The sequence below is a fragment of the Saccostrea echinata genome, unplaced genomic scaffold (assembly GCF_033153115.1).
Source record: "Saccostrea echinata isolate AGI-Se365-2 ecotype Australia unplaced genomic scaffold, CSIRO_AGI_Sech_v1 ptg000004l, whole genome shotgun sequence".
NCBI classification, from domain to species: Eukaryota; Metazoa; Mollusca; class Bivalvia; order Ostreida; family Ostreidae; genus Saccostrea; species Saccostrea echinata.
This window is the reverse complement of record NW_026889753.1, coordinates 5,210,441-5,226,139: the sequence shown is the minus strand read 5'-3', so window position 1 is coordinate 5,226,139 and position 15,699 is coordinate 5,210,441. Positions and strand designations below refer to the sequence as shown.

At 33.9% G+C, this 15,699-nt stretch overlaps 1 protein-coding gene across 11 annotated transcripts in view; it reads right to left on the bottom strand.

Annotated features, from left to right (window-relative positions):
• The window catches only part of LOC133179062 (uncharacterized), a 71,749-nt gene extending 56,310 nt beyond the window's left edge, over window positions 1–15,439 (bottom strand). For 7 of the 11 annotated variants that reach the window (XM_061313760.1, XM_061313765.1, XM_061313767.1 and 4 more), the window contains exon 1: window positions 5,170–5,260. In XM_061313760.1, the coding sequence (XP_061169744.1) occupies window positions 5,170–5,245 (76 nt within the window). In that variant the 5' untranslated portion in view covers window positions 5,246–5,260. Of the gene's footprint in view, window positions 1–491; window positions 526–5,169; window positions 5,261–10,238; window positions 10,290–14,782; window positions 14,862–15,024 lie in introns of those variants that run through there. The other 4 variants (XM_061313769.1, XM_061313761.1, XM_061313770.1 and 1 more) reach the window with 4 other exon arrangements.
• Window positions 15,440–15,699: the final 260 nt, after the last annotated feature.

Below are 15,699 nucleotides of genomic sequence, written 5' to 3'. Positions count from 1 at the left end.
TCAACCAATTCCAAAAATAATGACCACATAGAACAGAGAAAATCTGAGCTGAAGTTAAGTAGAAAGGGCACATGGTTAACCACTGTTTATACCCCTCACAATTCAAGACATCAATTTTTTATTTCATCCTTCTTAAAAGTATAAACATTGAGCAGGAATGCATCAGAACTTGATCTTGGTTGCCTGCCAGACATTTGGGCTCTGGATTTAGTTCTTCGATTGTATCATCTGCAAAAGACACTTTCATCTCCTGATTCTATGCTTGTTTTTGTTTTTGCTGCCTTATGTATCTGCACCAAACAGACTGAGGAAAAAAGAGATGCTAAACTGCCAGAAATATGAGCAACTTTCCGCATTTCTCTTCAAAGGTTTTGTGTGATTAAGGTTATGTAAAACTTGGAGAAAACACACAAAGCATGAGCCCTCCTACGAACATGGAATTATATATATACATAGAATGTTTACCTATATTCACAGATACCAGTTCTCACCTGTCACAGCAAACATCATCTTAATGCTTTCCTTAGTGTGATCTTCTCATGCTGAAGTATTTTACATTTTACTCCATTTCAAATGCGTCTCACTTCAACAACTTTGCAGCCATGGAGTATACCACACAGTTAATGAACTTGTCAACTTGCAGCCTCAGAGACACTCAAAGATAGAATCTATAATTCATGTTCAATATTTTTTTTGTGTCACTATATACCTATAACATCGTTTCTCTTCATAGTGGGACATCATTGATTTCCGAGTATAATCAGGCCATATCTTATATGGCACGTAAAGCATTATAGTCCAAGATTATGGTATAAGAATATAATGGCACCTTATTAATGTACCACACCTGTCAAGACACCTTATCAAACGAGATCACCCTAGATGACCTACAAGGGAATTACGGAAATGTAAACACTGCACCGCCATAATATTACATCCTTATGTGATTACAAGATAAATAGCCCATAATTCCATGCAGTCCAGTGCATAAGATAATCCTTCATAATCTCAGAAATTCACATCTGTCTTTAGCCTGTACTTCAGTACCACTTAAAAAACAGGGACCTCTCAATTGGTCTGTACTCTTAGATCCTTTGAATCAATAATGTGCATGATCACAAAAAGACATTTTTTCAGCTTATAGAATCCATAATATGACATTTGAATGTCTTTCAGCGTATTATATATTCTGTTATTTTAGCATTACATTCAAGCTTTAAAAACAAGCCTTTGTATCTTCCTACAAGACCCGTGCTGTAGGCTACAGTACGGTCAGTGATCAGCAGTCACTGAACTGTCCAGTTAATGTCCAGCCATTATTTCATATCTTTTTCAAATGTGTTTGACCATAATGTCTCCAAATATGAGTAAATTATTCACATCAAAGCCAAGGTCACTGATTTGGTATACACTCCTATATTAGGTCTATCTAATTAAGATTGTCCTCTTCGTTGTGGGTAATGAAATAAGTCTAGTATGTGGTATACCACCACCGATACTTGTAATGTCCAGTATGTGAAACATGCCATCCCCTGATGAATTCACCTGTGACACTTAATAAACATTTAATCCTGGGTTGTAAACCAATTTGCATGTGTTATCATTAAACATGGTCCAAACATGGCCTGCTAATTTGCAAGTCTTTCCTGAGTCTAGCCATAACTGTGTTCTATTATTTCCTTATCTATAGTCCCTATATAAACAGGCCAAATTTCATCTTATCCCTGTTCATAAGTGGATATAATTACCACAAAAAAAGAGTCCTTGCTTATTTACAAGATCATTTTGAGCTAAAGAAGATATGCATTTAAACTCTTCCCACACAATGGAATGAAAACAGAAAATGCCAACCGAAAAACTATGTTCCAAAATATTCGTCTGTTTAAATTGCTCTAATTTTGGATGACATATCAAGAGTATAATCTCAGATAATCTTGGACCAATATTACAAGTACATTTTTCTAATAGATAATCTATTAATTATTTAAACCACAATGCCCATAATGAAATACCTTGTAAAAGAATGTCAATATATATTCTTCTGGAGAGACTGCCAAGACAGCTAGATTTTCGTCCCACTCACATAACTTAGAACAGACTAGCTTGACCATGAAAATTTCTTTGTTGTAGTCTTGCAATGAAAGAATCCAACTGCTGAATGATTAAGCTAGATTTATGGATGTAAAGGCCATGTTTTTTTCTTCATTGATTCCAGTTCCAGTTTTGCAACAACAATTTACTGTAATCTCATCTACTGTAAACAGTACTTACTTTAGCTACTGTAGATCACTATATTTTTGCAGCACTTTATTTTTGCGAGATAGAAATTCGGTATTTATAAGCGAGACTAGCATTTCATGAGCTGTGGTTTCTGTTGTATATAATTCTTAACAATACAAATAAATGTGAGAATTAAATTTTCGCGAGCAGACACACTAACCTAATTACACGATATTAATGTTCTCACAAATAAAAAATGATTTACAGTATCATATTTTAGCACCTTTGGCACTGCTTCATGTCGCTAATTAACATACATGTTAACAAATAATCTAAACCAATACTTGTCATTTTCAAAACTCAAGTGAGCTTAAATTTATGATAGTGCGAAGAGGTAGATTGCGCTAAGTTTTGTATTAAGTTACCCTAATTTACGTACATTTACAGCATATTGAGAAACCTTAAAGAATTCAAGATATTGAATTTGAATCTAAATAGTAGAGTCTTACTTTAACACACTATTTGTATCGAACATTATGTCCAAAATACATAGGTTAAAATGAGCATCATTTGTTTATATATAAAGCCACCAGAGAAGTACATGCCTCATGTACCTAATATTAAGTTTGGAGGGCAGAGATTGTGTAATACGTCTTGATGGGTCTGAAATATTACATCAGTTAGGTAGGTATCGTTTACTTATTTTGCCAGAGATGGTTACTGGCAGTTCCTCAGTGGGAAAAACATTAATGAAGAATGACAATATTACAATAATATTACATAATGGTAAGTCTTGAGAAAAATAATTCCGTACAGAAGACATGTAAATAAGAGGTGTAAATGGGCCACAAAGCTCCTCTATCTTTTACTCGCTCTCTCTTTCTGTGCAATATTAATTTGTAATAAAATCCATGCTAATGGCCCCATTTACTAAGTCAAAGACCATTATAAATCTACAATTGCATGCATACATTAATTTGTTAAATTACATTCCTGAACCTCTTCAGGAAGTCTGCTGTATATTTTTATGTAAAACTTTCAACTTCTTCTTGCACACTAGAGCCCCAGGGGTAATGACTAGTACTTAAATCTGACTCTGCAGAGCATGGGGATGCTTGCATATTCAGTGTTATTCACTATAGCCTTGTTGTTTTGACAATGTAGAAAAGCAGTTTTTGAAAGAATGTTTTTATTTTCCATAGTAAATTCGTTTGAAAATATTAACCCCGAGCTGTTGAACCCCATCAAAGCCTTGCATGTGAATCATGACTGGTCTGTATCTGGGGATGATTGAATATTGATTCAAACCATAAAAGATTTTTTTGTTCTCAGAATTTTCCTTTACTGGGATATATGCCTATAATATAAAAGCCTTGAGCCCCTATGTAGTCCCACCTTATCCCTGGGGGTCATGACTTGAAGAAATTTCAGTCTGCACTTCATATTTACAAGATTATAAATATATAGTCTTGATATTCTGTAGAGAAGCGCATCTTTAAAACAATGTCCTTGTACATTTCTATATAAGACTGTAAATCTCACCCTTAGGGTTGCTCCCAAGTCTTGACTTGAACAAAAATTTTATAATAAAAATTTGATTAACATCCCTAAATATGGTATAAAGTTAAATGTTTAATATTTATAATATTGACTACTGTCACTGCTCTTTATCATAATTATGGAAATCAAATAGTTACATATACTGTAGAAGGACGATACTTCTTAATTTTTAAATGCAATGTCCAACATACAGATATCTCATTTAGTGGCCACATGCCCGGGTCATTATTATTGATAATTCATCAGTGACTAAAATAAGCTGAGTATTATCCCCCCTAAATATAAAAATCAGCAAATTACATCATTTCAAAAATTCCGTAATGCATACAAAATGTATATAAATCTATTATAAAGTACCTGTATGTAAATCAAATGTGTAAGACATATATAATGAATATTCGTCTACTAGACATGCTAAACCTCTTTTTCTGTAGATATGCCTTGCACTTGACTTTGCCCCATTGCCATATTTATCCAATTTACGAGCAATAAATTGTCCTTAGCTTTTTTTTCAAAGTCCCCTACAAAGGCATATAGTGCATGATCCTGCAACACAATGCGACAAGAGAAAAAGAGTAAAATACATTACATGGCATTAATTATAAGGGAAAGTCATGCTCTCACCTTAGGAAAACATTGATGTATCTCTTTGATTCCTCCAAATTAAATGTAGTGGCACTAATTTTATGCCAAGTTCCAAAAAAATCAAGCCTTTTTGCAAAATGTGCAAATCAGAAATGAGTCATCCATATCAAACTCTGTAAGATGTGTATATGATAATCAAGAATTTAAAACAGCCTCTCTCTTCTGAGGCCAAATGATTCATAATCATACTTTCATACAAGGAGATATTTTTCGTTCAATGGGGATTTGAGTTAGTAAATGAATGTCTATATTAGTACAAGAAAGTTATCACAAGTGGCAATTATGTGACAAGGGGGTCTTAAAATGTCATTGGATTCAATTTTCACAAAGACACAGGAAATATACCATTAGCTCCAGACAAGGGAAACCAGCTACTGGATGTAGAGTTTATATCAAATAACTTTTTATGACTTGTTTTTGGATTTGTCTTATTTTAATTTAGTAAATACTTTTTAGTTTAATGGTGAAAAATCTGTGACTCACCAAGTTGTAATAAAGATATGAGATTTGAACACCAAATAATTGGGATTTAATCACACCTTGGAATTTGACACCGTAAAAAATATTTACCAATAGAGGTAACTCTACATAAGTGCCCATAACAAAATAATCACCAGAGAGTTGCTAATGAATGCACTTTACAAATAAAATCTATCAACATTTTAAATACATAATTTGTCTAAATTTGTGTGAAAAAAATGTGTGCCTAATCTGCAAAGATTGAAATAAAATGGATTAACTTACTTGACTCTGGTGCTGTCTTATCCCCAAATTCTTTTTTATATTGCGCGAAGAAGTAAGATTCTTTTAAACTCTCCATTGTACTTAATAATATTCTGCAAAAATGTCTTATCCTTCTGTATAAATCTGCTGTTCAATGCGGTCAAAACCATAATCCCTCATCAGGTTTAAACCTGTGTTAGATTCCCTTTTTTTCCACACCATCACTCAAGTAATTATCATCCAGATTCAACAAAAACATTCAATGATTTCGGGTTAATATTCCGTAAACTGAAGCACAATAACTGTTGTCATTTGAGCCTACATCATAAAAATAGAATGAATATTAAAAAATGCACTGCCGATTAATGGAAGGAGCTTCTCTCCAGGTGAATGAACAGATTTACTCAATCACTTCTACATGTGGTTCCTTCATACATAATGAGAGGTTTATTTAGAAAGCCATTCAACACCTAAAACAATATTTGCTCTGACCTCTACAAGACAGCCACAAAAAATTTAAACACTCTCATCAAACAGTTAAAATTCTTCCAGACTGTGTCCAAGAGTCAAAGAATCTTCTCTGTCTTTTTAATGTCCCATCAGTCACACTATCTTCAAATCTGTAAATTTCCTACTTAAAAGGTTCCGTCTGATACCTGGTAGAGACTGCATGTATTCCCCCTTTCACATCCAAACAAGCAATAATATATTTCATACTATTTAACTTCTCCCTCCATATACTTTTAAATGTCCAATATGATCTATGTACCTTAATAGAAAATTTCCTCAATTACAAGTAAGGAGATGTGATCTGCATATCTTTTCTTCGGGCCAATATTAAAGCCTGTCTGCTGAGAAACTCAAACAGTCCCTGAGTGCAAAGACATGTAGAATCAGTGGACGTCTGCCCAAAACAAGCTGACATCAAAAGTTTGTGACATGAAGAACATCTTAGGAGAATCAATAGTTCTTGACTTGATTTCTGGTGGGGCCACAACTATATACTTAACCTGATTACAATTTTAACGATCAATAATGTATTTTAAAACCAAAAATTTTTTATTCTTAAGAAACACAAGAATGGATGTAAATCCTTCATAACCTCAATAAAACCTCTCTGACCTGGATTCAGTATCAAATTTTTATCAACCCTGGCAGATATTACAGAAAATCCATCCAATTTTTATTACCTGGGTATACAATTTTATCAAAAATAATCCACCTAGCCCCATCCCTTTATCAAACTTGTTAAGTTTTTTTGAATCAAAATAAATTTCAAACCCACTGTAATTACAAGGATGCCAACCTTTGATACTTCCATAATTATGTATCATATTACATCGTACAATATTTTAAACATTTTTTTTAAACAGGAAACTGGTTACTATAGAACTTGTACAAATATGACAATATGCAGGTTCTCTGTGAGTTAGATATGATGCTGAAGACATCAGACAGCACTCTCATGTGAAAACAATTACCCACAAGTCACCCATCATCACTATCCTCATCAAAGTCTTCCTCAATTCAAAGATAAAGGACAGGAAGTAGTCTACTGTGTCTGTTCCTGGCAAAACAAGTACTTCTTAGAACTGTCATAGTTACATAATAGAGTTCTAATCTACATTCAAATCACCACCCCCTCAGAAAATTAAGAAATCTTTAATGATTTTTTTTTTAAATGGTTAAGAGGTAGAATAGCAGAATAGTGTGCCAATGGAGCTAGAAGAAAATATTATTTCATGAACCAATTAAATGAAATTTAGTCCCTGCATGGTCAAATTAATGGGTAATAAACTGAATATCACAGTGTCGAACAACACCAGAAATCAAACAGAGACTGCTGGTAATGAAAAGTTTGAACAAACTATTGGCAATGTCACCACGGTTTGTCAACAATACCATTCTTAAACGATCAAAAGAACAAACTTTTACCTTAATCAATTCAAATAACTTCATGAAAACCATGTTGACATTTTGTCTTAGTGAAATTATCATTTCAGAAGCACACACACGTTTCATTAAATACATGAATTTTAGAGTAACTGCCATATTCCAAAGCACTATATTATAAACATAGAGTTGTACCAGACAGCAGTGTTGACAGTATTTACTTAATGTGTTGATCATTTTTATCTAAAAGGCTCTTGACTTTATCTGGGATTCCAAAATTATATATTACCAGTAATAAAGTTATATAACCTACAAGTTTTTGTCAATGTGCTACTGTAACTCTGGTTTGGGGGGGGGGGGGGGGGGTGTTCAGAGAAAAAACCTATGCAATTTTTTCATAAAAAGGTGAGTAAGAAAGCTATGTTGTAATTTTCAATATATACAAAGTATTTTATTACAGTAAATATGTTGAGGTTTTCAAAATCAGAATAGACAACATTCCTACAATAGCTCTCTGATTCTTAGAAATTGTTGCAGGAAAAACCATTATAATTACAACATGCAGTGCTGCAATGCTTGGTTAGCCTAAAAGACAACCATATTGCTATGTATCTATTGTTCCCTCAACCTACAGTGTGTAAAACTATATACACATACAGCTTGGATTATTGGATGTATCATATTTTCACAATATTCACATCAATTTGATAAGATTGTAAATGCATGGAACCTCCTATGACAATCTCAGAAATGACGTTCATTTGTAGAAATGTCCTGGAAATAGTTACTGTGCAAGACAATCTGTAAAAACCCACTGGTGGAAATTCCTACAATTTTGAGGACCTAAGGTGATAAAAAAAATTTCTAATAGTCTCAAGACCTGACTGACATACACCACCAGAAAAATTGCATTTAATTTAACATCGATTTCTACACATGTATGTAAAAGCTCCACAGCACTGTGATTACACAACTGAAGTTCATACAACACACATGCAATGCTCCTTAAGATTTTGTCAAACACCTCTCATGCAATGCACAGTGTATGTAAAAAGGGCTAAATGGTTATCAAAAAATAATTATATAAATATTTATTTCTCAATAGAGAAAGAGGCTCATAGACCAAAATGCTCAACTTGGTGAACAGCCATGAATAAAGTTGAATCAACATTTACATAAACATCCTATGTCTTATACATATGAAGCCTGAATTGCAACCATTAATGGAATTATAAATATTCCAGAAGTAAACTTTTGGCAATTACCAATCGATCTGGAAAAAGTTTATTTATAGGTATACTTTATGATTTTTGTATATATCAACAGTGCAATTGTGTTACATTTCAACTCAGGAAGAATGAATGAGTAAAGCCAAATCATCATGTAAAAAAAACTGTCATGGTTGGGCCATGGATATTGGCCTGGATAGCTAAGTCGCTAGAGTGCCTGCCTATTTATGCAGAGGTTCCAGGTTCAATTCTCAGTCCAGCCATACATCCCCCCCCCCCCCCCCCCCCCCCGTTGTAGTATGTATGCAATGCAAATCAACCATGATTGACAAAAAATATTCCTTTGCAATGTCAGATTACCAAAAATTGTTTATTTGATAATAAACCTTGCCTAGATTATCCCATAAGCATTTAGCTCAAGCTAACTGCTGGTGAGCTTAAAAACTACAAGTCATATGTGTATTTAAGAAAATTGAATATGCCTTGCCATTTTTTACTCCATCTACCAAAGAATAACAAATACTCAAGTGAAAAAAGCAACATGTTGCTATGGTAATCCAAGACACAAGCATAATAAAGAGGAATCTTTGACAGCCAAAACATTACATAGAGCTGCTAATCTCACTTGATAAAATCTGTCAGCATTCCACAGTCAGAATGTGAAGATTTTTTATAAGAACTAATGTTCTCAAATTCTCTTCAATGTGTGATGGCTAATTCAGGAAAATCAGAAAAATTGTATATTTATAATTATGTATACAAGAAATTTCCAAAAACTTGTACATGAATGTATATTTGTCATTTTTTTAAGATCCATCATTAAGTCTTTTGTCAGCAAATGTGAGGAAATTTGGTAATTAGTACTGTGAATTTATGATAAAATGTCACTTTAGTCATTAGTCTCCCACAGTTCATTTAGGACAAAAGCTCATGTCCTTTATCGTCATTCAGATATACATCAGCATGTAAAAAAGGACCTAGAGGTGACCAGGGGGACAGTCACCTGTGACCGTTAAATCAGGACCCACTCAAAAAACCATAACATCCCCCAAAACCTGTGATAATCACCAGAGCATTTATATACTGTACACATAAAAAGCTGTGTTCATCAAATGTCCATACAGTGATAATCAGATATATGTTGTTTTATAACTATACAGGTGTGATCTTTATCCGTGTTTAATGGGGTGATATTTTTTTTCTTGCCTTTCTGGTGTGAGTAGGTTCATCTGGTGCAGAAGTCCAGAAGAAGTCAACATTTTTATGGCCATTTGTGGCTTCCTAATCGGAGACATGATCAACAATCTAGGAATTTCTTTATGAGAATATTAATTTGCTAAATTCATCATGATATTACATGTTTATTAATTTTATTATTCAAAGCCTTTGGAATAGAATTAATTTTTATTTAAAATATTTACCAAATAAAATATTTTAATATCAATTTAAGCATCCCATGACTTTAAAAATAGATAATATAGATGATTCTGATTCAGAATTCATAAATCACATGCATATCCTATTTTGATTTTTATTTGAATCTGAAAATTTGTAATGTTTACTGTTTTAATTTTTCTTCTTTTTCCTGTATTACTTTCCACACTGACATAAATGTTGCGGAAAAAAGCTATACATTTTGAAATCAAATACCATTAACAATTTTTAATGTAATTTTAATTAGTAGAAATATTAATTATTCCCAGATTTAATTTTCCCACAATGTCCCATCAATTTCTTACCTTACATACATAGTCTCATAGCAGACTTCCTCAGAGAATCACAATCTCCCACAACACTTGAATTCAACAGGAAATAAATTGAATTTTAATTTCCCTTGAACCAATTTCACCTGATAGACATGTCAATTTGACATTACCATTTTCTCCCTTGATTAAAATTGCGACATTAGGCACAAGTATGTAAGAAAGATTTTAAAGAAATGAACCCACAGTTGACAGTTAATCTTACCCTTTTTCTATCTTTTCGGCTTAATTTCCTCACCAGCAGTGAAAAGAAAACTCCCCTGTATACACTTATAATTGATAAACAGAAGCCTATGTTGTTATCAGGCATCAACTGTCTACCATTTCTGAATTATAAGGTATCCCTGCCTAAAGCAGATTACACACCAATCAACTTCATTCGTCTCACCTCAGCAAGGTCTCAAGAGAGTAAAAAAAAAAAAAAAAAAATCAAAATTGGAGATGCTATTTTTAATCACAATTTATTATTTTTTTTTTATCGTCTGGTTCTTGTTGTTATGTCTGTAGGGGGGGTCCTGAAGATTAAGGGTGAAGAAATCCATAGAGACAAGTTCCTTCATTGCCAACACTCAGAGGTGATTAGTCAACATTTAATGATAGAGACCAAACTGTCATTACTAGGGAAGGTATCAAAAGAAAATAAAACTTCAGGTAGACCTTACTAATTTCTTAAATGTCTTTATAGGTACCCATAAATTAAATTTTTTGAATGTACAAGATAAACAAGTTTTTATTATTGTGTGTAAAAATGAAAATATAAACAAATATGAGGCATGATGACATATAAATCATATTTAGCCTACACAGAATGTAATCAGTGATGACAGATTTGCCTCCCTTTAAGGAATATTGTGAATTATCTAAAAGGAATTACAGTAACACACAGGGTTGTGCCCAAGAATTTCCTGACCACCAGGTCTTAGGAACAACCCAGTGAACACATCTTAGGTGGCTCATGAATGTATAATGATTAGAAAATAATAATATAAACTTTGTCCAGCTAGCTTTTTTAATTGTTAATTTGTGTCTTCATTAGTGATATACATGTCTTGTATACATGTACATCTAAATCTTTTCATGAAATATGTAAAATTAAAAAGTTTAGTTTACCACATTTTACTAAATTTGTCTCATCCTCAATTTTAAATTTTTTTTTTCATATTTATTGCATATAAAACTTTGATCCTTTATGGTCACCCCACTCCAGGGTGGGGGTCGGGAGATGGGGGATGTGATTTGGGGGGAAAAAGAATCTGCACTAGCTGAGGATGCTTGCATATATCATTATGAAAAATTATATCCTTGATGTTCATGAAAGAAGATTTTTAAAGATTTTATTCCTCAATATATTAGAATGTGTAACATAGATTCCATATTGGGGTCCATGATTTGAACAAATCTGAATGTGCACTTCTTGAAGATGCTTGCATATTGATATGTCTAACCACTGTCATGCTGTTTTTGAGAAGATATTTTAAAGATGTCTTTATATATAGTGTACACCCATGTAAACTTTGACCCATCCCAATCTTACCCTCATAGGCCATGATTTGAACAAACTTGAATCTGGCACACTACCTTCATATGACTATTCAGGGTTTTGATATTGTAAAGGGGGAAATTTTTACAGATTTTCCCCCCTATATATTCCTATGTAAACATTTATCCTCTATTGTATCCCCATCCTACTCATTTTTTAAGTCAGAACAAACTTGAATCTACACTCTATGTTAGGAAGCTTTATTCATATAGTTTCATCTTTACTGACCTTGTGGTTCATGAGATGACGATGATTTAAATAAGCCCATCCTATTTCTTCTTTTTATTGTCTTTGCTTGATTATAGCCCCTTGGATGAGGGTCTTAATGCCCTTCATATGAACAATTCTGAATTCCCATATCCACAGATGCTTTGTGACAAATTTAGCTAAAACTGGTCCAGTGGTTCTGCTGAAGTCATGAAGTCACGTGTAAAAAGTTAACAGACGGACAGACAGACGACAAACGACAGGTGATCAGAAAAGTTCTCAAACTGTCAGTTCAGATGAGCTAAAAAAAATATTACTGGTGCAAATAACCATTGCATATTATACAATAGTCATAGTGATCAGCTGATAAGTTTTGCTGCCTACACGTCTTCTGGCCTTATTTAATAGTTTACACTTGAAAAAAAAATGAACCAGTGTCCAACTCATATTACTTTTGACACTGACAGTAACCTGGAACAGTAACTGTGAAGCGAAATATTGGTTGATGCATTGCCCAAATGTTACCATCTTAATTTGATAATTAACATAAATCATCAAATTTCCTTATTCATTGCATTAGAATATCATCAATTTTCAAAGGTGACAAACCTACGTGGTCAATATCTCTTATGATAACACACCTGTGTAAAGGTTGCATCTTTCGTAAAAACCTCCACCAAGTACTTTTCTAGCCTTCAAAATTGAAGAGGTCCTCACTACAGATGCGCACAAAATTTACCATATGGATTTATCTAAATTTCAACGGGATGACATTTCCATGCCGGGAGTTTGCACCATTCATTAGTCAATTGCAAACTGGAATATAACAAAAAAAAAAATACAGAAGAAGTGGGAGTAAATAAAGCTTGATTGTTACTGATTCAATTCGAGTTTGCCTTGCAAAAAAAAAAAAAAGGGGGGGGTTAAAATCAGAGCACTCATCTGAGACATCTTGGACCCGTTGTTCTTTAGAACATTTTTAAGTATTTTTTTTAAAAACTTTATTCCACATGATCCAAGGTAAAAAAAAAATATCCATACTGTGCCCCCTTCTCCCAACTTCACGCAGGGGATCAAGAAATACCGAACCTGCATAAATGATCTCAGTCCACATGTAATTAACACGCTTCAATACCGACATAAGATGTTCTTGATGTTCTAATGAAGAAGCTCTTTTTTAAAGAAGATTTTTCTTTTTTAATTGTAAACATGTGCTATGCAAATTTTGATACCCTACCCGTTTTAGCTCCGATTCATAATTTGATTTTTTTTAAATGAATCAATACATGGGAATATCTCCAGATTAATTATGTGATTTATAGTAATGTTCTGCACATTTTGAAACGATTTTTTCTCTCTTTATATTCCCATGTAACAATCTGATCATCTGCTGTGGCCACAACTTACATCCGGAGGCCACGATTCGAACAAGCTTCAATTTGCACTTTCTAATGATGCTTGTACTGATATGAACAATATGAATTATTAGGTCCTTATCGACTTGAGAAAAAGATTTTTCCCTGTATAATCCACCACCAAAATGATCGCTATTATGGACCAGCCTAAACCCGCTGTGGGGGGGGGGGGGGATGAATTTGAACAACCTGGAGATGTCTGCATGTTGATATGACTTAATTATCATGGCCCTGTTGTTCTTCAGAATAAGATTTTTAAAGAATTCCAATGTAAAACTTTTCTGTTGTGGTCCCGCCCTCCCCCGAGGGTCATGATTTGAACAATCGTGAATCTAAACTACGTCAGGAATTTTTCACATTTCATATTTTCTGACCCATTGGTTCTTGAGAAAATTAAAGGCCCAACTTTTATGGTCTTTTCTTGATTATCTTCCCTTGGAAGAGGACACAGTCCTTCTTTGAAGAAACTTGAATTTTCTTCATCCAACGATGCTTCGAGCCAAGTTTGATTGAATTTGACCCAGTGGTTCTGGACAAAAGAAGATGAAATTGTGCAAAAATTACAACCAAGAAAGTGCTGACAGCAATAACCAACAGACTAATTTCGATCCAAAAAGCTCGCTCGAACCTTTGGCTCGAGTAAGCTAAACACACTATCTTCACACCCGCCCCCTCCTCTCTTCACCCCCCTTTCCAACATGTATTTAAGAAGTCTTAAAATCAATCATAAGTTGACCATTTCCGTAGATTTATCAGATACTTTGACAGCTTGTTCAGGAGAGGAGTACCTAAGTTATAGTAATTTTTGTCCAATTCCACTGACATATGGTCAATAAAATATGCTCAAAACAATAGTTAATTCATCCGTTGTCTACTTACATATTTGCGTAATTATCAGTCAAACGTCCTTTGCTACGGTACATTGAAAAATTTGAATAAAATCAAAATAATTTAGATAAATGAATGCAAAAATAATCCTTACGAATATGACCTGGGGGTGGGTGGATAATTTATAAATTTCGGTGATGGAAATATGAGAAAAACACGAAATGAGAAGATACTGGCCATTTTTATCGATATGGATTTCCATGCAGTTGTACTCTCATTTTGCTCATATACTCAATGTGAGGTAATAAGAGTATAGACAGATATGTATGACTAAGGGAAATAGAGAATGCGTGTTAAATCAAAATGTTACAATGCACCTTCATGTTGTAAACCTCTTCTCTATACATTACAGGACAAAATTTCTACAGCCTGTCTAACGGACAGAGCCTTCAATATTGTAATAAGCTATAGGTCACAAATAGAAACATAAAATGTATTAAAGTCGCCAACTTTGTTAATTAAAGTTTATCTGTAATCTGCAGACTCCGCTTTGTAAGCCCCCCCCCCTTTTTTTAAATCCTTCCTTTCTAAGATTCCTGTTGAAAATAATTGCAACCAATCAGAGATCCAAGCATTCAGTAAAATTTTCGAAACATTCCAGTATTTACTTTTAAAAAGTCCTGTCAACAAACTAAGAGTCAAACAAATCTCTGCACGAAGTACAAATGAGATGAAACACTAAACAACACCGGGGCCTACCTTTCTTGTCGGCCTGTATAACTGGACCAGGCGGCTTTTGGTAACGGTACTTGTCTTCTGTCATTTTTATATTCAAGACAAATTTAAAATCCTGTTAGCTGAAGTTTAATTAGCATTGGTTAGACTTCTGTCACTGTTAATATGACATTATCAACTCGTTATCACACTTAAAGGGGGCGTGATACTGGGAATGGACTGTACAAGTGATGATGGTAGAAAATGACATGGGGTACAAAACCCACCTGCTTTCAAAGTACGTCAAGTGCCCTCCAAATAAGCGACAAAATGATAGGATAGCTCAAAATTGAAAATTCCAAGAAATAAAGCAAAACTTGAAGGTAAAAACAATCCAGTTAAGTATATTACAGAAGAATTTTCACACCGCTCTTAAAAGAGGCCTTCTTTGCTCGTCACGCCATAGTGACAGAGTGCAATTATTGTGCGGAAACTGTTGTCTTTTTAGGGAAAGAAAGAATGCATATGAGAACACGTGTAGATATTCCTCGCCGAGTCAAAACCGAATCTAAGGAATGGTATGATAATCAGCATTGACGCAAAATGTTCGCACGTCTAAAACCAGTGGAAAGGAAAGACTACGGTTCCACGCCGAATTTCTTCCAATCGCCACAGTTTAGAACTTGTGAAGCAGTGACCATTTTATATTCCAGAATGTCTTTGAAGTTTTCCATTTCGAGGGGAAAAATCTTGAGTGCAGATCGAAATTCATTAAATTACATTTTTTCGAAACAATTAACGTCGTAAAACCAAGTGATTTTTCAGGATCCCGTCCTCCCCACACAAAGGAACTAAGAGTAAACAGAAGAAGTGTCTATCAAAATATTGGCATCAAACGATAGCAGAAATTGTTAGTTTCAGACTTCGGTGTAATACGTCTGCACCGAACCCCACTGCAACCG